The sequence below is a fragment of the Geotrypetes seraphini genome, chromosome 9, assembly GCF_902459505.1.
Source record: "Geotrypetes seraphini chromosome 9, aGeoSer1.1, whole genome shotgun sequence".
NCBI classification, from domain to species: Eukaryota; Metazoa; Chordata; class Amphibia; order Gymnophiona; family Dermophiidae; genus Geotrypetes; species Geotrypetes seraphini.
In genome coordinates, this window is record NC_047092.1 from 4,846,493 (window position 1) to 4,871,035 (window position 24,543).

The window sequence follows — 24,543 nt, forward strand, 5'->3', positions numbered from 1 at the left end:
TTCTCACTCTCTCTCTCTCCTTGGCGCTGTCTGTCTGTCTTTCTTTCTGTCTCTCTCTCTCCTTGGCCGCTGTCTGTCTTTCTGTCTCTCTCTCTCCTTGGCCGCTGTCTGTCTGTCTTTTTGTCTCTCTCTCCTTGGCCGCTGTCTGTCTGTCTGTCTTTCTTTCTGTCTCTCTCTCTCTCCTTGGCCTCTGTCTGTCTTTTTTTCTGTCTCTCTCTCTCTCTCTCTCCTTGGCCGCTTTCCCTCTCTCTACCCCTTCTATCTACTGTTCACCCTCTGTCTTGCCCCTTCCATTCACTGCCCTCTCTTCTCTTTCCATCCAGTGTCCGCCCTCTCTCTCTCTCTCTGTTCCATATGGCATCTCTTCCTTCTTTTCCCTTGGTCTGGCATACATTCCTCCTTCCCTCCATGCCATGCCATCTCTTCTTCCCTCCAAGCCATTCTCTCCCCCTCTGCTCCCTTTCCTCCTTGAACTTTATCGGGCAGCAGCAGCATTCACAATTCATTGCTGTTGCCGGCTTCAGATCTTCCTCTCTGTCGGGTCGTCTTCCTGAAAACAGAAAATAGACAGGACCCGCCAGAGAGGAAGACCTGAAGCCGGCAACAGCAGCGAATTGTAAACGCTGCTGCTGCCCGAAGAAGCCAGGCCTTGCAAAACCCGAGGCAGACCGCTTCTCTCCCCTCCCAGCCCAACCTCCGCTGACTCAGCTCCCTTACCCTTTCCGATCCCCGCCTGTGTCGCGGAAGCGTGAAGACTGAGCGCCGGCAATCGGGGTGGCAAGGACGTGGCTCAGGAGACTGTGAAGGTGTTGGCGTGTGGCGGCGCTCCACGAAGCCCTCCTCCCGGCCGCCAGCACCAATCGGGGCGGCGAGGACGCGGGCACGGAGAGAGCTTGCCTGCGCTTCCTCCAGCGGTTGGCGAGTGAGGGCGGGAGGAGGGGAGTGGCTAGAGTGATCCCTGCCGCCGTGTTCTAAAATGGAACGCAGCCACGGATCAGATATCACAGCGGCAGAGATCACAAAGTTTCAACAGCAATGTGCGCTCTAGGATTTTATTATTATAGATTAGAGCAGTGTCTCTCTTCAAAATACTTGGTTAAATAATTCTTTTCTGTCATTCTTAAATTATCTTTAGTTTATAATCTTCTCACCACCTCTTTTCACTTTGTTATTGCTGCTAGTTAAATAATTTATTTCCGTCATTCCTAAATTGTCTTTTGTAAACCACATAGAACTTATGGTTACGCGGTTAAGAAGCACCATGTTATGTTATGTCTCTCAATCTGTGTTCTCCAAAGAGATTCCGGATGTGCTACGAGAGATTCCAGAATTTTACTTAATTTTTTTTAAATTCCCTTTGTAAGTATACATGTACGTCGCGTACGCAAGAGTCTGTCAATGTTATGAGCGTCTGTGTGCGTAAGGATACAACCGCCCAGACAAGCATCATTCTTTGGCGTGATTGTTCCTTGAAAACTAACGGCAAATAATTTGATTTTTTATGCAGTAGTTCTCCTAACTTGAGCAACAAAACAATCAAGGCTTTGTTAATGTTTGGATCTTCTTATCTTTGCAAACTTGGATTTTCAGCTCTGAAAGAAATTGGAAAAAAGAGAACGACTGCAGATGGTGGATGATGAAATGCGTGTTTGCCTGTCGACTATCGAGCCGCTTTTTCAGTTGATTTGCACTCAATAACGAGCACATCCATCGCATTGACTAACAATTTTATTCTGTCTACTTTAATTTCACCATTGTTACAATAACCGAGACATAGCTTAAAAAACTTTAAATAAATAACTCTGAAATTTAATTGTTTGTTGGTTTTGCAATTTTATAATTTCAATTCTGATGTGCCATGAAAAACATTTACTCCGTTTAGTGTACCACAAAAAAATATTTTCTCTGTTTAGTGTGCCAGAGCTAAAAAAAAAGTTTGAGACACTGCATTATAGTTTCCCAAACTGTAGGTCAGGACCCCAAATAGAGTCACTAAGCCCCTCATTGGAGTCGCAACCGGGATGGGCTCTCCATAGATGCATCATTATTCTGCAGCTCCCAGGGATCACACGGTTTTTGTCTGATCGCTATCATGGAGTCACAGCCACAAAAACATTGACCAAAACTACTGTCCTGTAGCATACACGTGCAGGTAGCTCTGGCGGATGTTCAATCTGGACATCTTGAAAACAGCCCTTGCTGAGAGAGCCTCTTCCCTAATTCAATAGGTTATCTTGAATCCTGTTCTTTTTCAGGTCTGACAGGGCAATTCTAAAAGCATTTACAGGCAGGCGTGACTCAGGATCACATGGAGTGCTTGTAAGAAGAGAGGGATGACCAGTACCCAAGAGAATCTGTACAAGAACAGCCAAGAGGGCGAAGGGTAAATTGCCAAGTCCCACAATTTATTTTCAGCGATAATCCTGCAGCATCCAGAGAGTGATGAGTTTCGGCACTGATAAAATTTGCTTTATTGGCTCTCACAAGTGAGAGAAAGACACAGTAGGCAAAGCAGGAGACTGGGACATATTTCATTGCCAGAGTCCTAATCCAGGTCTTGCTTAGCCTAATACTTTGTTCACTGAATGGAATGATTTTATGTCATCTTGGTGATAATTAATACTTAGGAGAAAATAAAACTCAACACTGCTGCCAGTACTTTCAAATTTATACCACCTAACTGTAAAAGGGAAACAAAACAGCAGAGACTTCCCTTCAGGACTGGTAGGATATGTGATCAACTACTGCTTGCCCTGGATCGGACGCATGGAATGTTGCTACTCTTTGGGATTCTAGAATCTTGTTAATCTTTGGGGTTCCGGAATCTTGCTATTCCTTGGGATTCTGTATGGAATGCTGCTACTCTTTGAGATTCTAGAATCTTGTTAATCTTTGGGGTTTCGGAATCTTGCTATTCCTTGGGATTCTGTATGGAATGCTGCTACTCTTTGAGATTCTAGAATCTTGTTACTCTTTGGGGTTTCGGAATCTTGCTATTCCTTGGGATTCTGTATGGAATGTTGCTACTCTTTGAGATTCTAGAATCTTGTTAATCTTTGGGGTTCCGGAATCTTGCTATTCCTTGGGATTCTGGATTGGCCTCCGTGAGAACGGGCTACTGGACTTGATGGACCATTGCTCTGACCCAGTAAGGCTATTCTTATGTTCTTAGTCCTGAGTAGACACGCTGGATGGTGTGAATAACATGAGGAAAGACCTGGCGAAGATTGAAGAATGGTCTGAAATTTGGCAGCTAAAATTTAATGGTAAGAATTGTAAAGTCATGCATTTGGACTGCAAAAACCCGAGGGAACGGTACAGATTAGGGAGTGAAGAGCTTATGTGCGGGACTTGGCTGTGATTGTATGTGATGATCTTAAGGTGGCCAAACAGGTTGAAAAGGTGACAGCGAAAGCTAGAAGGATGCTAGGGTACTTAGGGAGAGGTATGGCCAGTAGGAAAAGGGAGGTATTGATGCCCCTGTATAAGACTCTGGTGAGACCTCATTTAGAATATTGTAAAGGCCGCACCTTCAAAAAGATATAAAAAGGATGGAGTCGGTCCAGAGGAAGGCTACTAAAATGGTGCGTGGTTTTCGTAATAAGGCATATGGAGACAGAGTTAAATATCTCTGTATACTTTGGAGGAAAGGCGGAAGAGGGGAGATATGATAGAGACATTTAAATACCTACGTAATGTAAATACGAATGAGTCGAGTCTCTTTCATTTGAAAGGAAGCTCTGGAATGAGAGGGCATAGGATGAAGTTAAGAGGTGATAGGTCCGGAGTAATCTAAGGAAATACTTTTTTACAGAAAGGGTGGTAGATGCATGGAACAGTCTCCCGGAAGAGGTAGTGGAGACAGAGACTGTGTCTGAATTCAAGAAGGTCTGGGATAGGCACATGGGATCTGTCGGAGAGCGAAAGAGATAATGGTTACTGCGGATGGGCAAACTGGATGGGCCATTTGGCCTTCATCTGCCATCATGTTTCTATGTCTTAAATCTCTATGGGGTGTGGCAGCCCAAGGAAAGCCAAGGTCAAAATATTTAGAGATGGGTAGAGTTTATAACATTTGGAGATCACAAGGTCTCCCTTTCACAACCCCATCTCTGGCTCATTTTTGTGTTGGCGCAATGCAAGATGAAAGTGCAAAGCGACTCTTCATAATACTATTTACACCCCCTCCCCCCCCCCCGAGAAAAAGTGAACAAGGAATCAGGTTGTTCATATGCGTGTGGGAAGGGTCCCTTTAGCACATCAGAGGTTTTGCTCTATATCTACCAAGTTGTTGTCTTTTAATGATTTCCCTGGTGTACAACACACAGTTTTATTTCTATCAGTTGTGTTTCCCCCTGTCTCATTTTACACTTGAATGGGAGAGAAAACTCTTGGCTGACAGAGGACAGGTGTACATGCCAGATTATTTTATTTTTGGCCCCGACCTCTTGTATTTGTAAAACATTTCTTCCTGAAAGAGGGACATCTTTGCTGTGGAGCACATACGAGTGTTGTTTATACAGCTGAAAATCTTATCTTCTCCAGGCTCAGTTTCTGTAAAGTTCAGAGATGTACACATAATTATACACAAGTCTGCTCAGGAGGAAGCCAAACACTGACCCACTGCTCGCTTCTACACCCCCCCCCCCCACCTCCCACTCGAGCCAGCTGCATGCGAACAGAAATATCTCAAGATGTTCCGACGTGTAACTCAGCTTATAAAAGGCCACTGTTCCTAGCTTCCACACACACGGGTTTCAGGAGCCGTAGGCAACCACTTTTCAAAATGATTGGGGGGTGCTAAACTCAAAACAAGTTGCCCCTCACTGGACATGGTGAAGGAGCTTTGCTAAACTGGGGGTGCTCAAGCACCCAGATAGCTGGTACTTATGTCAAGAACTAAGGGCTGGGTGCACTAAAGATACTGACTCGATCGCTGTTGGCTGATTCTCTAGCAGCGATCGATGCATGGGACGGGGCCTGAGGAGTGTCGGCAAAACAGGGCCTTTATATTAGGGTAAGGATTATATCATGATATAATCCTTACTCTAACACTAGATAGCAAGTGAATTGTTAAAGTGTAGGGGGGTATTTCCCCCCTTCAAAAAAGAGGGTTACTTTGTAACCCTCAAAAAGACAAAATAGTATCCACACTTGTCCATGAACGCAATAGTCCTGCACTCATTTGACGGGTCACCGTGGGATCAAGGGGTGAGACTGGTAGGTCATTGTGATTGTATCCATCAGAGACACATTCCTGTCCAGATATGATGCAATTGAAAGGGATTTTTTTGCTGTGTCCCAGTGAATTACAAAAATCTGACATATGAAACTTAGTCTTTTTATATTCCCTAGTCGAAAATCCATGCAGCAAGGAGCCTAAGTGAAATCGCCATCGACCTGACTGAAACTGGAACCCTAAAGACCTCGAAACTGGCCAACATGGGAAGCAAGGGACAGATTATTGGTGGAAGCAGCGGCAGTCTCTTGTCCTCAGGTAAGCGGAAAAAACGGGCGATGCCGGAGCCAGACTTGACTTCCTGTGGCGTGAAAGTGCAGTTTATTGCTGGAATGCTCTGACACATGGCTGTGAAGCCTAACTTAAGTTGAAAACGCCATTAAAACAAAACCAAAAACAATTAAAAGCTTCAAACAAAAAATGTAAGCAGCTACTGGCACAATATTTATTTATTTATTTATTTAATTAATTGATTGATTTGTTTGTTTAGATTTCTATCCCGTTCTCCTGGGAGCTCAGAACGGGTTACAATTGACATTCATAAAAACAGCACCTGCATCGCGCCTACAGAAGTGCTTTACAACACCACTGGAGGCGTTAGGCGTCATAAAGCACCTCCGTAGGCGCGATTCACGTGAAAGGTAGGCACCGGAAATGTAGACCTTAGAAACCCTGTGCTACATTTCCAACGTCTACTGCATGATTGGCGGCTGACAACGGCTCCATTTACGGAATCCGGACTTCATCGTTCAGTATCTGTTTCCTCTGTGTGTGCACTACTCCATGGAAACTATCTTACTATAGTTCACTATTTCCACGTGGCAGAATTCTTTTGCGGAAATAGTAGCTTTTAGACTGTTGGTGCAGGCATTGGTATTATCCATATTGGACTACTGTAATATTGTCTACTTGGGCGCACCGAAGAAAGTTGTGAAAAAATTAAGAATAGTGCAGGACACGGCTGTTTGTCTGATATTCGGACTAAAGAAAAGTGATCATATCAGTCCTTATTACTGATCACTGCACTGGTTGCCAGTAATGTTTAAATTCTCATGCCTCTGTTTGGGGATTGGCACCTACATACCTGCAATCTCATTTTGTATTAAATAACCCTGTGCGGATAACCAGGAACTGCAACCTATTTGTTTGCCCGAAGATTTTAGGCTGTAAACTCAGGTCTTATTTAGATAGGATGCTTGCTTTTCAAGCAAGCAAATAACGGTCCTGGTTGGGTAACTGTATCAGCAGAGCCATGTTGTCTTATGGCGCTTTTAGAAAAGAAATTAAGACAGTATTATTTGATAAATTCATCTCTTAATCTGTGCTTTTATCTTTATTTTTAATCATAACTAATTTTATCCTATCAATTTTAAACTTTTAGGCCCTGATTCTGTATAGGACGCCCGGGAGAGGTGTCCTATACAGAATCGGATCTACACTAACCCCGATTCTGTAACCGGCGTCCATATTACAGACGCCTGTTAGATAATCAGATCAATGAATAGACGCGGCTGCTACACTTATCGCGGCAAGGGATAAGTATAGCGGCCGCCTGTCCAATCGCTGGCAGGAGGGTGCTCAACTCCTCCTGCCGGAACACCCTCTCCCCCCCCAAATTCGTAATCGCCGGCAGGAGGGTGCCCAACTCCTCCTGCCGGAAAGCCGGACCCCCTCTGGACCCCCCTTGCTAACAACCTCCCCCTCCCAACTAACCTCCCTCCCTCAACTAACCTTTAAATGTTGGTCGGCTGGACGGGTCTTGCTGCCATCCAGCCGACAGGCCCGCCTCGTCAAAATGAGACGGGCCCGCCCCTTCCCAGCCCATCCCCGCTAAGTCTAAGGCCTGATTGGCCCAGGCTCTAGAAGCCTGGACCAATCAGGTCTTAGGCATAGCGGGTCCGCCCAACCCCACTAACCCTAAGGTGTGATTGGCCCAGGCTCGTAGGCACCTGGGCCAATCAGGCCTTAGACTTAGCGGGGAAGGGGAGGCGGGCCTGTTGGCTGGACGGCAGCAAGACCCGTCCAGCCGACCAACATTTAAAGATTAATTGGGGGGAGGTCATTAGCATGGAGGGTCCAGAGGGGGTCCGGCTTTTCGGCAGGAGGAGTTGGGCACCCTCCTGCTGGCGATTACGAGTTTGGTGGGGGGTGTTCCGGCAGGAGGAGTTGGGCACCCTCCTGCCAACGGTTACGAGTTTGGGGGAGTGGCGTTCCGACAGGAGCGGTTCGGCACCCTCCTGCCGGTGATTGGATAGGCGGCCGCTATACTTATTGCAGCAGGGAGATCCCTTGCCGCGATAAGTAAAGCGACCGCGTCTACTTACAATGTAGACCAGCATTTTGCTGGCCTACATTTTAAGCGTCTCTTCCTCTACTAGGGAGACGCGTAGGGCCGCCTAGGTTCGCCTAAGGTCCTTAGGCGAGCTTAGGCGTCTTGCGGGCCTCCCTAGGCTCCCGGAGGCGCCTTCAATATGTGCATCCCAATTGGTTGATTAGACAGCTGTAGGACGTCTACAGCTGCCTAAAATCGGGATGGCACTTTGCAGAATCAGGGCCTTAATGTCTTTTTATACAACAAGCTGTATTCATTTTTTACTATTTTGTATTTTACTGATTGTCCAGTTTTTCTCTTTTGTGGAAACCGCCTAGAATTCTTTTGATTAAAGCGGTAGAGAAAAATAGTTATGTTACGTTATGTTAGGTGTCTGAGTCAATCTGGCCTTAGGCACATCCCTCTGTATTCTAAGGCCCTGATTGGCTTCACCTGGATACAGAGAGAGGTGCCTAAGTCTTGATTGGCTCAGACGCCTAAGGCCCCTCCCACTGTGGTACCGTCACAATGGCACAATCTTCCTTTTATACTTGGTAATATGTAGAAAGAGGTAGGGTTACCAGACATCTGGATTTACTCGGACACGCCCTCTTATTAGAGGTCATGTCTGGGCGGCTTTTCAAAACCCGGCACTTTGTCTGAGTTTTGAAAAGCAGATTGCTTTGGGAAGGGCATCCACGCAAGTGCAGATGCCCTCCCAACCGAGACAAGCAGGCTGAGGGGGGGTAGAGCGAGGCTGGGGCGTGGTGTGGTGTGGCGGGGATGGGTGGAACTGGGCAGGTCTGGGGGTGGCGGATCTATGGGTCCGGATTTTACATATGCAAAATCTGGTAACCCTAGGAAGAGACTTGGAGCTGCTCCCAGGAACCACCAACTCCACTGGAGCTCCTAATGTGCAGGCATTGGTAACAGCTGTTGAAAGTACTATTGCAACGCATAGAAACATGACAGCAGATAAAGGCCAAACGGCCCATCCAGTCTGCCCATCCGCAGTAACCATTATCTCTTTCTCTCTCAGAGATCCCACGTGCCTATCCCAGGCCCTCTTGAATTCAGACAGTCTCTGTCTCCATCAACTCTTTCGGGGGACTGTTCCACGCATCTACCACCCTTTCTATGAAAAAGTATTTCCTTTATTACTCCAGAGTCTATCACCTCTTTTTTTTTTTTTTAGTTCATTATTATTTATTTCTCATTTTTCAATAACATATCAAGTATCCACTTGTACAGAAAGGTAAAGTTAAGCCAAAAATAAAATATAATGGAAAATACAATACAAGACAGATTTTATCTGCTATCTTAACAAGAGAATGTATATATAGCTTAACTTTAACTCAAGTCCTCTAAAATACAGAAACCAAGATGTAGAATCAGCGAGAATGTATAATATGAGATTACAAAATAAGAAAAAACTAAAGATTGTATAGGCTGAGAAAGGAGATCAAACAAAAAGGACTCAAATTCCCCCTCCTTTTTTCAGGGAAGCCATTGAGAAGAAGGCTGTAAGTTGACTAGGATCAAAGAATACATATTTTTGCATTTGGTGCAATATCACACATTTACATGGGTGACGAAGAAAAAAGGTCGCCCCAAGAGCAATAACTCCTGGCTTTAACAACAAAAATTCACGAGTCTATCACCTCTTAACTTCATCCTATGCCCTTTCATTGCAGAGTTTCCTTTCAAATGAAAGAGACTCAACTCATGCACATTTATATTACGTAGGTATTTAAACGTCTCTACCATATCTTCCCTCTCCCGCCTTTTCTCCAAAGTATTCAGATTGAGATCTTTAAGTCTGTCCCCATATGCCTTATTACGAAAACCACGCACCATTTTAGTAGCCTTCCTCTGGACCGACTCCATCCTTTTTATATCTTTTTGAAGGTGTTGCCTTCACAATATTCTAAATGAGGTCTCACCAGAGTATTTTACATGGGCATCAATGCCTCCCTTTCCCTAGCCAACCTAACATCCTGGTCTTTGACCTAAGAGCCGCCACATGAGCGGACTGCTGGGCATGATGGACCACTAGTCTGATCCAGCAGCGACAAATCTTATGTTCTTATGTTCCTTCTAGCATTCACCGTCACCTTTTCAACCTGTCTGGCCACCTTAAGATCATCATATGCAATCCCACCCAAGTCCCGCTCTTTTTAAAGCTGTCCAACTAAGTTGAACAGAGCCTGGTGGAGGGTCTGTTGTTTCAAGGAATTCTCATTTCCTTCAGTGAAAGGGATAAAGCTTGTTGGTAATATCTCTCACTCCTTTTCATATAGGTTTACAATGCTATTTCAACAGTTTTGGGCAACGCTTTTAGAAAACTCATAAAAACTGCCTTATTCGATAGATATATCACCTAAACAGAATCTTCTCCGAACACTTTTTTCTTTTCTCGTCTTCCCAATATGCCCCCTCTGAAATCCTAATCAAACTGTATCTCGTAATTTCGGGACCTTTCCCCTAATATGTCCCCTCTGAAAATCCTTAACAAACTGTATATTGTAAATTTCGCTGTATTTTTTTGTAATTCACGACCTCTCTCAAACAAGTCATAGAAACATAGAAATAGACGGCAGATAAGGGCCACGGCCCATCTAGTCTGCCCACCCCAATGACCCTGTTTAGGCTTCACCACCTATATTAAATTGGTAAACAATGATACTGTAAAAACAATGTACTTCTTTTTATATGCAAGTAATTTAATTGCAATATTTTGAATTGTTTGTAGATTTTGTAAGAACCATACAGTGGCATAGAGCAGACCGCCCTGGACGCCAAGTCAGTGGGGGCGCTGACACCTCTTCGCCCTGCCCTGCCACACCTTCCTTCCCCCCCCTGCCCTATACCTCCATAGTATCTTCACTAGCACGAGCAACTTCTACTGTGTGACATCATTCACCAAGCTTCACACAATTGGTCAAAGCAGCTCCAGCTATATATATCTATAAAATCGGATGTGTCTCTGTGTGTGTGTTCCTTCCCACCCCACAGTATTTTTTCCCAGATAGTAAGTAATAGGTATATTAAGTTTGGTTGAAATCTCACCATGCGTTTCAGGGTTATGCTGGAACATACATACACACACAGATACATCCGATTTTATATATATATATATTCTCTCTAACTTGATGTGGGATAGACGAGAACGGATCATGTAAGCTTCGCTCGTACTTGGCTGAGGATGTTCTGGCGCAGTCAGCTACTTGGGTTTACAGTATCTGCTCATAAAAGCACAGAAACCGTTACTTTCAAATAAACCTTATACATTTTAAGCATTTTTTTCCAAGAATTAGCCAAGATCTGGATTGAGATCTTTTATTTCGTGCCAGTCTCTAAAAGTCAAATAAACCATCCACCCATACTAGTCCAGCTGCTGGAGTCTCTCTTTAGTTCTTTCCTGGCCGGATGTTAGAGAAATATTCCATAGTCCTTAAAATTCAGGCCATAAAACCTGGGAACTTATAAAATGAATAATAGGAAACCTGTAACTTCAGAAATAAAAATCGGAGCAAATAACTCAGTTGAAAAGCTGGAATCCTAAAATAAAATTGAATGATTTTAGTTTAGTTTAGTTTTTTTTAAAGCTTGTTCTTATGACAGGTCCAAGCGGTTTACATCAATAAAATACATAGACCTAATCCCCTCCTTTATAAAGCGCCGGTCGAAGCGGTAAGAGCTCTGATGCTCATAGGAATTCTTTGAGTGCCGGAGTTCTGACCTCCACAGCTAACGCGGCTTTGTGAAGGAGGGGGTGAATTAAGAATCAGCCATGATATTTTCTCTTTCGCACACACATAGTGTTCTGATGTCAGTATTTTACAAATTCCCAATGAAGGAAGAGCCCGTTTCCTTAACTCAGTATATGTGAATTATTTCTGCTGCAACAGAATCTTCTCCAAATACCTCTTGAAAGAAAAAAGTTTTTAACATAGTTTTAAAAGACTTAAAATTAATTCCCCTCCAGTCTCAATTCCCGTGGTAATCAATTTTATAATCATGGCGCCATAAAATAAGAAGCTTTATTTCTGACTGACTCCCATTTTTTCCTTTTTACTGAAGGGAGAACTATTCTGTTATCTTGTAATTGGTGTATAAGGTATAGTTAATGCAACTAAATAATTTGGCTGTTGTAAAAAGAAAGCTCTACGAGTTAAACGGAATCCTATATTGGATTGGTCAACAATTATACTGTAAAAACAATGGGATAACTTCTTTTTATATGCAAGTAATTTAATTGCAATATTTGGAATTGTTCCTACTCTTTTGAGACTAGATTTTGTGAGACCCATAGAGTGGCATAGTGCGGACCTCCCTGGGCGCCAAGTTGGTGGGGGCGCTGGCACCTCTTCACCCCTCCCCCCCTACCTCCATATTATCTTTACTAGCGTGAGCAACTTCTGCCCGGTTCCCCTCGGAATCACTTCTGAGTTACGGGGCCAGGAAGTGATGTCAGAGGGAATCCAACGCTGCTGGCGTGAGGAGCATGCATGCAGAAGCCACGTGCGCTGGCAAAAATTAAGAGGTACTGGGGGGGAGGAAGGAGAGCACAAGTGTGGCATGGGGGATGGGAATACATCCTTAGTTTGGTTATGGTGGAGGAGCTGGTTTTGGTTAATATGTGGAGGTCTCTGTAGTTCTATTCTGTGTGATTGCAGAGCTTTGGTAATTTTTCTGTATCTTGCATGCTGACTCCAGCCTTGACTGTTGAAGGGACCCCCTCCCCCCACTATAGATTACCACATCTAAGCCAGGATTTGCATTTCCAGTAATGTGAAGCCCTGCATGATCTCTTAATGGTACACTGAAAGAGCCTCCGTGTGACCTCTGATGCACCAAGGATCCTTTACTGTGGAGCAAGGCTTTTCAAACCAGTCCCAAGACACATCCATCCGGATGGATGGCATTCCAGGCATCCACCACCCTCTCCGTGAAAAAGAATTTCCTAACGTTGCTCCTGAGTCTCCCTCAAATTATGCCCTCTAGTTTTACCATTTTTCTTTTCCAGAAAAGAGAAAATTTGAAGTTGCGGGGAAGAAGATTCAGGAGCAACGTTAGGAAATTATTTTTCACGGAGAGGGTGGTGGATGCCTGGAATGCCTTCCCGAGGGAAATGGTGATGGAATTCAAAAAAGCTTGGGATAAATATAAAGGATCTTTAATTAGGATGGGCTGGGGAGGGCATCAGTAGGAATTCCACTAATTTGGAACATGGGATGTTACTGGGCAAACTTTATGGTACTGTGTTTCCCCGAAAATAAACCCTACCCCGAAAATAAGCCCTAGCATTTTCAGGCCCTACCCTAAAAATAAGCCCTAGTTGTAGCGCTTATTTTTGGGGTAGGGGGAAGCAAAATAAAAGTCCTTTACCATCAAGCTATTGTGACATCATTGATGAGATTGGCTCTTATTGGTGGGATGAGGCCCTATGACATCACAATCGCAGCTCTGGTTACCAGAGACGGAAACTAAGGGAAGCTAGCAACACAGCCCACCAGGAGTGGAGGCGGGGCCTAGTGGTTAGAGCAATTGCCTCGGTGCCCTGAGGTTGTGAGTTCAATTCCCACTGCTGCTCCTTCTGACTGCGGGCAAACCGCTTTGATTGTAACCATTTAGAAAAAGTGGTATATCAAGTTCTATCCCCTTTACTCTTTTGTATGCAAATCTACCTCATGCATATTCATTGTGGGTAGCCTGAAAACCAATTTGGCTTGCTGCCTGGCTAGGACTGGGCTGGCAACCCCTAATGCGCTCTCTTGCAAGTAGTTCAGGGTCTGTTCAGTAGATCTGGCACTGCTCAATACACCTTCCACAGTTGATCTTAGGACGTTATTTTAACACAGCTAAACAACAAATTTTATTCCTGCCGTTGGAGCCCAAAGGCAAAGCCCAGCTGAAAGAGTGTGTTTCCCACACAATGAATCCCTTGCCTTTGAGCCTTCCAGTCATTGCAAATCGATCAATACTTACAGAGCAATCTGGTTACTGTCTTTAACAAGTGTCAGGGTCATACGTGCAGCAGTGGTTCGATATCTGAAATGTCCTTGGACTTTTTACTGCTCTTTATGTGAAGGTGACTTACACTGGCTCGGATAGTTATCTGCTGGTCTGATTCCCTTTTTTCTGCCAAGACTTTGATGCCCAAGATGGGGGAAAAAAATGCCAAAACAGCTGATAAATGCAGACTTCCAGGGCAGAGGGGGGTCTACACATGGAAGGGAATCTCCTGCTGTTTTCACTCCTCTATCTCAGCTTTGCTGGCTTCCTGCGACTGCTTGTACAGACAAGATCACAGTGTGTACAGGTAGGGACAGGAGACCTTCCTGGCTTAAAGTGACGATCTCTGCACAAGAGTGATAGTGAAAACCATAGTAAATGCCCAAATCACAGGAGGTGGGAAATAGAGATTAAAAGACTTGAAAGAAATTTTAAGACAAGACAGTATAGTTCAATGTAAGGCCCTTAGACTTTCAGAAAGGCTGTGATCTTAGATCTGAATTACCCTAAAGCATTCAGTATCCTTAGAATATTGTGTACAATTCTGGAGGCCGCAGCTTCTAAAAAGATATAAAAAGAATGGAGTCGGTCCAGAGGAAGGTCTTCATCAGAAGGCGAATGGGGGACAGACTTATATCTCAATCTGTTTACTTTGGAGGAAAGGCGGGAGAGGGGACATATGATACAGACGTTTACATGCCTACGTAATGTAAATGCGCATGAGTCGAGTCTCTTTCATTTGAAAGGAAACTCTGCAATGAGAGGGCATAGGATGAAGTTAAGAGTTGATAGGCTGCGGAGTAATCTGAGAAAATACTTTTTTTACAGGAAGGGTGGTAGATGCATGGAACAGTCTCCTGGAAGAGGTGGTGGAGATGGAGACTGTCTGAATTCAAGAAAGCCTGGGATGTCTTAGAGAGAGCAAGAGATAATGGTTACTGCGGATGGGCAGACTGGATGGGCCATTTGGCCTTTATCTGCTGTCATGTTTGTATTAGGCACATGGGATCTCTTGGAGAGAGAAAGAGATAATGGTTACTCCGGATGGGCAGACTGGATGGGCCATTTGGCCTTTTATCTGCCATCATGTTTCTGTGTTTACAAAAAGTGTATAGCAGGGCTCTTTCTTTTCCAGCATGTGAGGGTCTTCTCACTTTGGAAATAATTTGCCACACTTGTGGGTTTCCGTTCATTTATGAAATGTTGGTGAGGGGGTTACTGATCCCCTCCACACATCCCCTATTTTGATTCTTGTTCCTCCAGTGTCTGAAATGTATGCTTACTTCTGCCCCACAGGCCCGCCTAGTTCCACCCATCCCATCCCCCGCCCCGGTACACCCACAACACGACCCAGCCTCACCTCTAGCCCCACCCCCCTCAGCCTGCTTGTCTCTGTTGGGAGGGAAAGGAGGGAATCTATTTTGAAAGACAATCTGGGATTTGGTACGACACATCAGCCACAGAGAATATTTGCAAACCCTCATTACATTTTATTAATGCTTAGTTTGTAGTTTCAAGAAATATTCTTGGATGACATCAGTTCAGTGTAAACACAATCCGCAGTGACGAGTGGATTAATGTGTCTGAAGCAAATTCTTCCTGTCGCCAGAAATTTTCCAAGAATTTGTTATGCTTTGCTTATCCCTCAAAAAATAAAGATGAAAGTTTCTGCAAAAAGTGGCAAAATTGTGTGAAAATACTGTGAACCCAGTAAGACTTTTATCCTAATGATGACTCTCTGCACCGTGGCCCAAGTTCAGTTCTGCACATTTTCAGGAGAAACTTTCGTCGCATCGGTAACGGAGACCAGGTGCTGAGCGTGCCAAGTCTAGCAGCCGCGATGGTAATCCTTGGTATCACTATCGATTCCTCTCTCTCCCTCAATGACCACCTCAACTCCTTGGCAAAATCATGCTTTTTCAGCCTTCACAGGCTGAGGAAAGCTAGATCCTACTTCAGCCAACAACACTTTGCCATCCTTGTCCAATCCATCATCCTCTCCAAACTAGATTACTGCAACGCCATCTACTTAAATCTATCAAAAAAAAGTATTCTAAGACTCCAGCTAATCCAGAATACTGCAGCCAAACTGATCTTCTCAAAACGCAAGTCTGACCATGCCTCCCCACTCCATGCCAAACTTCATTGGCTCCCAATCTCCAGAATCCATTTCAAATGTTCCTGCCTGGCTTTCAAGATCATTCACGGAATCCTGCCTCCTCTTATCCCACTGTCTTTCAACTCCTCCAGTCCCGACTCCTCCAGAACTGCCCAAAGGCTTAAACTAGCCTTCCCCTCCCTACGCGGCATCCACTATTCAGGCAAACTGGGAAAATCCCTTCTCTTCAAAATCACAGGTCTTTGGAACGACCTCACCACCCCGCTGCGGAACCTGAGCTCCCTTCAGTTATTCCGCAAACAACTGAAAACCTGGCTTTTCAGCAAATTGTAGCTCTATCCTTCCCCCCTTTCTCTCCCCCCTTCTACACATAAGTTCATGTAATCCTTTTTCTTCTTCTCTACCCACTATTTTAAGTTCTTGTAAACCGTGTCGAGCTCCATTCTCATGGAGATGATGCGGTATATAAACTTAAGGTTTAGATTAGATTAGATTAGATTAGTGGATGTGTGTGTGCGATTGGAAGAAGGCTAAAGCCTGTGTCGCTTCTATCTTGACTCAAAAAATCATTCAGCATTTCAAGTGTTCTTGTATAACTCATATAGAAATACAAGCAATTTTTGTATATTATATCTTCAGGATCTCAGGGACACCAGTCACCGCTCAAAATATCTCATAGTGGTCTAGCTTTATTTTTATTTATTTCCAAAATTTCTTAACTGCCTATATCCAAGAGGTTTACAGCGTAAAACATTTACAATGAGTCAAAGAACAAAATATAACAATATTTTCAGTACAGTGCTCCCCCGTGAATTCACGGTCGGCGGTTCGCTGTCCCAGTCCCAGTCATTCACGGTATTTTCTGACCGCGAACCGCTGAGCAGGAGAGGACAGCTGGAGAGGCAGGAAAGGGCAGCCAGAGCGCCGGCGAGTGAAGGAAATCATTCGCTGTATGCTCCGACCGCCTCTTCCTGTACTAAAGTCGGGCCTCACCAATCAGGAGGTGCTTTGACATGCTGCCGTCATCCTCAGCAGCACGTTCCCTCTGCCACGATCCTGCCCCTGACGTCAGAGGAGGGGCAGGATCACGGCAGAGGGAACTTGCTGCGGAGGCCGAAGGCAGCCTGCAAGGAATGCTACAGCACCAGCGATCCTGTCTGCAGGCTGCAGTAATTAGCTGAAACTAAGACCGGGAGGCCAAGGGGGAAGCTGGAGGACGCTGCAAAGAAGGGGGGAACATGCAGGCCTTCGGTTGGGGGGGGGGGAGATTTATAAACTATAAAGACTTTTACCTCGTGCAAAATTGTTATTTCTTTTTCTACAAATCCAAAATGTGGCCCTGCAAAGGGTTTGAGTTTGAGACCACTGTTCTAACAGGTCTCCCACTGAGCCGCCCCTCCCCCTGCAATTGATGCAAAATTCAGCTGCACAACTTATCTTCTGCCAACCTCACTACACTCACCTCACCCCTCTCCTCAAATCACTTCACTGGCTTCCTATCCGCTTCCGCACACGGTTTAAACTCCAATTACTAACCTTCAAACGTGTTCGTTCCGCAGCCCCTCGGTATCTCTCCTCTCTTGTCTCTCTTTATCCACCTCCCCGAGAACTCCATTCCTCAGGTCAGCTGCTTTTCTCTTTACCCTTCTCCTCCAGTTCCAGACTTCGCTTCTTTCGTCTCGCCGTCCCATATGCCTGGAATAAACTACCTGAGTCCATCTGCCACATCCCTTCCCTTATGTTGTTCCAAAGTAGGCTGAAAACCCACCTCTTTGAGACATCCTTCAACTCATAACCCTACTCCCCTCTGCTCTCCACTCACCACCGTAAGAACATAAGAATTGCCGCTGCTGGGTCAGACCAGTGGTCCATCGTGTACAGCAGTCCGCTCATGCAGCGGCTCTCTTGTCAAAGACCAGTGTCCTAACTGAGACCAGCCCTACCTGCGTACGTTCCGGTTCAGCAGGAACTTGTCTACCTTCATCTTGAATCCCTGGAGGGTGTTTTCCCCTGTAACAGCCTCAGGAAGAGCATTCGTTTTCTACCACTCTCTGCGTTTGTATGGAATCTGTCCCCTTTCAACTTTAGAGAGTGCCCTCTCGTTCTCCCTACCTTGGAGAGAGGGTGAACAACCTGTAGCCAGCAGTTTAAGCATCCCCTCGGACTGTGCCCCCTACCCTGGCATCCTGTTTGTCTGTCTTCATTGTAAGCTCATTTGAGCAGGGACTCTACAGCGCTGTGTATCGGGTCAACAACTGGATCCTTTCAACATAAGGACATCACATTTATAGGACTTTTTATACATGTGGTTTTATTCATGTGTTTCTGTATTTATTTTGAATTTATATAAATAAAAGATTGTTTGTCACAAAGTGGACGTGTCTATCCCACTCCCCACTCGCTTTCTCTGTGTTGGCTTTTACTGGGGGGGGGGTTCTGTTCCTTTTACTTTCTTCTATATTTGCTCTACAGCGAACATCTGGTAGCGCTCTAGAAATAATTAATAGTAGTTGTTTTAAGGTGTGGCCATCCCTTCAAAATGCTCACTTGGCAAACAGACTCTGGAATTTTCTTCTTTATAAGGTTTAATTATTTAATATACTGTATTGCCTTTCCTGAAAGCAGCAAACTAGTTTACAAATGAAGAATCTAGCAGAAGAAAAATCATAGAAATTAATTAGGTTGATCCTGTTCTTAGAGGTGGGGGGGGGGGGGAAGCACCTGAATCATTTTGGAGTCTGAAAAATACGCATTTATTGCACACAGCCAGACGCCCGGCTGCAGGCAGGAAGTTCGTCTGGAAGCTGGAGCGGTGTCAGGCAAACAGTTGTATGTGCCAAACTCTAATCTCATATTGGCAAGCTCAGCTGAAGTGGAAGGGAATCCATGCGTGCTTGCAGATGCGACTTGTGCTGTCAGCTGCCCCAGTGAAATCATTATTTGTCCTTTAGGTTCCCAGGAGTCAGACACTTCCCAGTCTGCCAAGAAGGATCTGCTGGCTGCGCTAAAATCCAGGCAGGAAGCGCTAGAGGAGACGCTGCAACAGAGGCTGGAGGAGCTGAAGAAGTTGTGTCTACGGGAAGCGGTAAGGGGGGGGGGAGGGGGTGGCATGTGCTTAGTGTGGATTTGATAGCCTAAGTCTGGATTTACGTGCCAACTGTAGGTGCAGTGGCTGACATGAACGCTTGTTAGTTGCGTAACGTGCTCCAGCCCGCTCATGCCTCTCCCAGGTCCACAACCCCCTCGAAGTCACACATTTTGATGACTAAAAGCAGTTCTGCACGTAGGGGCCTATTACTGCTCATTAAAACCAATTATCAGCTCATTATTAAGTTACATGCACAACTCACCACCTTTTATAACTTGCACAAGCAAATTTCTAGAATTAGCGGGAAGACGGGTGGCATCTCGGAAGCCCCGTGTTGCTCTATCCGGTGCTAATTCTGGCACGTTTTCCTTTACTCATCCCCCGATGTGCGCTGACCTGCTGTTTGTCTCCTGCCAATCTGACCCCATTTTGTACAGGCAACACTATAACTTCCGCCTGCTGCTGCTGGTTGGTTGGAAGGTGAGTTGCACGCTGCCACCAGCTCTCGAGGCCTCCGCTGCACCTGAGGCCGTCGGCCACAACTGAACTGGAGTTACACTTGCTGCTTCCGCGGGGTTGAGGGGTCTCTCCTGCTGCCTGGCCAGGAAGGTTGAGGAAACAGGAGGAGAAGGGCAAAAAGATAAGTGGGAGACAGAATGGGCGGGTGGGGAAAGTGTAATAGTAAGGGGGGTCCGTCCTCCTCCCCGCAAGTGTGCGCCGCTTCCCTTCCCCCGCATCTCATTATCGATCCCGACGCAAACTGCTTGCGCCAGGGATGGCTCTTCCTCTGACGTCACTTCCTGGACCCGCGCCTAGAAAATGACATCAGAGGGAGAGCCGATGCTGGTGTGAGCAGCAGGTTGGGGCTACTGCTCACGCCTCATACGCTGACGAGGTGCGGGGGAAGGGCGCACAGGGGTGGGGAGCAGAGAAGGGGGAGGGGCGCCTCTCACCCTTGCTACGCCACTGGGTGGGGAAGAGAGAGATGCGGGCAAAAGGGAAGGCAGTAGGAGGCCGGGGTGGAGAATGGGGGCATGCATCTTTGGGTTCCCTTCCTTCTTTCCGGCTTCTTTTGCAAAGTTTCGCTCTCAGTGACCCTATTGCGCTTCAGTTCCAGAACCAACTGCTAGAATCGTTCTCCCAGTAGAGAATCCAGCATCTCCTTGCTCCTAAAAGACCCCGTAGTAGGGATACCCCAATCAACATCTGGCACATTAAAGGGGGGGGGGGTAAATAGTAAAGTGAACACCACCTGGAAAGCTATGTGCATCAATGTGTAATTAAACTCTTAAATTTGTTTCTGGAGAATGTGGTGAAATCGGTTAGCATAGCAGGGTTAAAAAAAAAAAAAAGATAATCTCCTAAAATAAAAGTCCATAAACCATTATTGAGATGGCCAGGCAGCAGGAGACCCCTCAACCCCGCAGCCCGCGGCGGCAGCAAGTGTAACTCCTGGTAGCGACACAGTTCAGGATGTGTCCCCTTTCACAGCTAAATCTCTGTAATTTCTTTTGCCTGTGAAAGAAGCCTGTATCTCACCCGTGTAAACAGATGTTCCATTACCTCTTTCCAGAATAACCAAAGTGCCTCTTCTTTACCCTGTACGTCTGCAATTCTGTTGCTTTAATATTATCTGTAACATATAATTCCACTCCTTTTCACTTTCTTCCTATCCTGTCCTTCCTGAACTGATTATAGCCCAGTATAACTCTATATCCCAGTCATGGTTCTTGTGAAACCACATCTCTTGTGACCACTCTGAAATCCAAGCCAGCCTCTCCCATCACAGCCTTTAGACCCAGGACTTTTTTTTTGGTTTAAAAAACATAAGAATTACCATACTGGGACAGACCAAAGGTCCATTAAGCCCAGTATCCTATTTCAAACAGTGACCAACCTAGGTCCCAAGTACCTAGCTAGATCCCAAGTAGTAAAACAGATTTTCTGCTGCTTATCCTAAGCAGTGGATTTATCCAGGCCATCTCAATAATGGTTTATGGACTTTTGTTTTAGGATATGATCTAACGTTTTTTTGTGGTTTTTTTTTAAACCCTGCTATGCTAACTGATTTCACCATATTCTCCAGCAACAAATTTCAGAGTTTAATTACACATTGATGCACATAGCTTTCCAGATGGTGTTCATTTTACTATTTAACCTCCCCCCTCCCCCTTTTTACAAAACTGCAAAAATATTTTTTTAGCACCTGCTGGCATGCTGAATGCTCTGTGCTGCTCCCGACACTCATAGCCAGCCTGCGCTAAAAACTTCATTCTGAAGTGAAGAAAAGAAAAATAGGTATCTGTGATTGTAAGTTTGAAAAAACGACCTCATTGAAAGCTTTCTGTTAAGATGTCTTTGGATTAATTTTGCTGGATTTTGTTTTGCATTTCTCCAGTTTTCTGGTGATGTACCTGGGTTTATTTCATTTGATAGCAGACAGAAAAGGTTTTCATTCTGCTTAGCGACAAACCAGAAAGTTGGATAAAAACTGAGAATCGATTCTCACACTGAAACTCTGGGTTTTCTTTAGAGCATGTACGAGAGCGTTTGGTGTCAGTCCTGGAGAATGCTGGATTTCTCTCATTCAGCCGACAGCTAAATTCTTCAGAAGTGACAAAGTGCAGGAGCTTTCCAGACCACACGGTCCCTTCTGCACATCTGCTAGGCACATCAGGAGAAGGGGCCTGGGTGGTCTCCTAACCGCTCGTATCACACTCTTTCAGTTTATTCTTACATAGCTCCAAGAAAAGCTCGGTGGAGCATCCCAGCTTGTACATCTGAAATGCCAAGTTCAGGATCTGCTTAGTTTATTTGAAAAGAAGTTTAACATCAACAGAAAAAAATAAAAAAAATCCCACCCCTGGTTTCCTACTGAGAAATCGCATCCCACCCACCTCTCGCAGACAGCAGGAGGGACAGAGCCTTATGCTGTACAATCCCAGGCTTGACCTCCACTAACACAAAACGCTTTTGTTTGGCCCTGCCAGCTGTTGTGTGTCCTTGTGCTTATGAATGAACTCCGTCAGTGCGTCTAGCTGCAAATTATAGACCCGTAGAGTGATTGAGAGAGTCTGGGATGTCTCTGGGTTAAACTTTTCTGATCCTTTGCATGACCTCAAGAAAAGTGGTCCGCAAATTACTGAGTGCTTTTGAGTAATCTTGTGACTGTAATATACTTACAGAGTCTGTTAGATATGAAAGTTTAATTTCAATAAATTATTATTATGGATGCGTGTAGTCATTTTCACTTGTAAGGGTAGATTTCGTAAAGAAAATCAAAATTGAAGTACTGAGATGACAGGCAATAGACAGGATTTCTATAATGGCTGGAGAATAGTTTTGCACTAACTGTGAGCGCAAATCTCCATCATTCCAAGGCTAGGGTAAGTTCCGGTGCATAAACGCTGGCAGTATTCCTTAACATGTACTCAAAACACCTAAGAACACGCCCGAACCACCTACATCCCTAGAAGTTAAGTATTATTAAGAAAAGTTTGGACAAGTTCCTGGAGGAAAAGTCCATAGCCTGTTATTGAGAAAGACATGGGGGAAGCCACTGCTTGCCCCGGATCGGTAGCTTGGAATGTTGCTACTCTTTGGGATTCTAGAATCTTGTTACTCTTTGGGATTCCAGAATCTTGCTGTTCTTTGGGATTCTGTATGGAATGTTGCTACTGCTTGGGTTTTGGCCAGGTACTAGTGACCTGGATTGGCCATCATGAAAATGGGCTATTGGGCTTGATGGACTATTAGTCTGACCCAATAAGGCTGTTCTTATGTTCTTATTCTCAACCTCTAGAAGAGGGGCGTCCAACCTTGGCCCTCGCCGGGGTGGGATTTCAGGATTTCCCCAATGAATATGCATGAGATCTATTTGCATACAATGGAAGCAGTGCATGCAAACAGATCTCAGGCAAATTCATTGGGGAAATTATGAAAACCCGACTGGATTGCAGCCCTCGAGGACCAACGTTGGACAACTCTGCTCTGGAATAACAACTAAGGGCAGTTGGGCATACAACTGCCATTGGTGTCAATTAACATCAGTTTAAGCCAAGAATTGGCTGTTAACTGGAGTTAGGTTGTGCATGTGGTTTTCTAGTATACAGGGATAGTGATTTTGGCCTGTATTGGGGGTCTATAATCCACCTCTCGTGCGAATGGTGTTCCAGCACTTTTGTAGCACCCGGACTGTACAGAACTATGACAAGACGAAAGCGTGATCACATGTCAATCAAGCATCGGCACCGTTGACAGAATTGGGCAGTTTAAAAAAACCAGGCATTTTCCAGGCTAATATTTAAGGTGCCTGTCTTGCACCTATGAAAACACCTGGGGTCGCCTAAGGATGTCTAGGGCCACTTCCGCCGTAAACCACACCCACGCCGGCCTCAGGCGCCTTAACTGTGTCTAGACGTTTCTGGAGGCATGTGAATGGTGCCTTCAACGTAGGTGCTGTTTGCCGCATTGAGGGTTTTTTTTAAACGTGCATCCCGATTGGTTCATTAGATGGCAGTAGGATGCCTCCTGCCACCTAACTAGAATCCGGACCAGAATGAAAACTCCGCAGCTCCTTGTGACTCTGACTAAGTCACTTAACTCTCCATAACCCCAGGTACAAAAAGCTTAGCTTATGAGCCCATTAGAAACAGAGTCTCCAAAATCTTGAGTGCAGTAGAATGGGTACAATTGGATCGATTTTTCACTCTGTCAAAAATGACAAAGACTAGGGGACACTCGATGAAGTTACAAGGAAATACTTTTAAAACCAATTGGAGGAAATTTTTTTTCACTCGGTGAATAGTTGAGCTCTGGAACGCATTGCCAGAGGTTGTGGTAAGAGCAGATAGTGTAGCTGGTTTTAAGAAAGGTTTGGACAAGTTCCTGGAGGAAACATCCATAGGCTGTTATTGAGAAAAACATGCGGGAAGCCACTGCTTGCCCTGTATCGATACCATGGAATATTGCTACTCCTTGGGGTTCTAGAATCTTGTTTCTCTTTGGGATTCCGGAATCTTGCTATTCCTTGGGATTCTACATGGAACGTTGCTACTCCTTGGGGTTCTAGAATCTTGTTTCTCATCCGGAATCTTGCATTTCTTTGGGATTCTATATGGAACGTTGCTACTCCTTGGGGTTCTAGAATCTTGTTTCTCTTTGGGATTCCAGAATCTTGCTATTTTTTGGGATTCTATATGGAACGTTGCTACTCCTTGGGGTTCTAGAATCTTGTTTCTCTTTGGGATTCCAGAATCTTGCTATTTTTTGGGATTCTATATGGAACGTTGCTACTCCTTGGGGTTCTAGAATCTTGTTTCTCTTTGGGATTCCAGAATCTTGCTATTTTTTGGGATTCTATATGGAACGTTGCTACTCCTTGGGTTTTGGCCAGGTACTAGTGACCTGGATTGGCCACCTTGAGGACTGGATACTGGACTTGATGGACCATTGGGCAGACCAAGTAAGGCTATTCTTTTGTTCTAGAGAAAGAACCTACGTAAATTACATGTAAATTGCTTTGGTTATACCATGAAAAGACTATTTATTTTCTATCCCGTTCTCCCCCTACAAGCTCAGAACGGGTTACAGGTTAACATGCATAATATACGGTTAATGGGTTACAACTCAACACATGGAAAGGCCATATATCAAATCCGTGACCCTTTAACCCTTGCCCAGTCTCAGAGGTAATCGATTAGGCATTGTTTGAAAGAGGCCACACTTAGGCCTGATGTGGAAAGCCCTGAATTTCTCCCACTTCACGG

The 24,543-nt window shown here is 45.0% G+C and overlaps 1 protein-coding gene across 5 annotated transcripts in view; it reads left to right on the forward strand.

The window, feature by feature from the left end:
• The window catches only part of FRMD4A (FERM domain containing 4A), a 608,938-nt gene that overhangs the window by 530,247 nt on the left and 54,148 nt on the right, over positions 1-24,543 (forward strand). For all 5 annotated transcript variants that reach the window (XM_033958473.1, XM_033958474.1, XM_033958475.1 and 2 more), the window contains exons 14-15: positions 5,356-5,497; positions 18,639-18,772. In XM_033958473.1, coding sequence (XP_033814364.1) covers positions 5,356-5,497; positions 18,639-18,772 — 276 coding nt within the window. The remainder of the gene's footprint in view (positions 1-5,355; positions 5,498-18,638; positions 18,773-24,543) is intronic.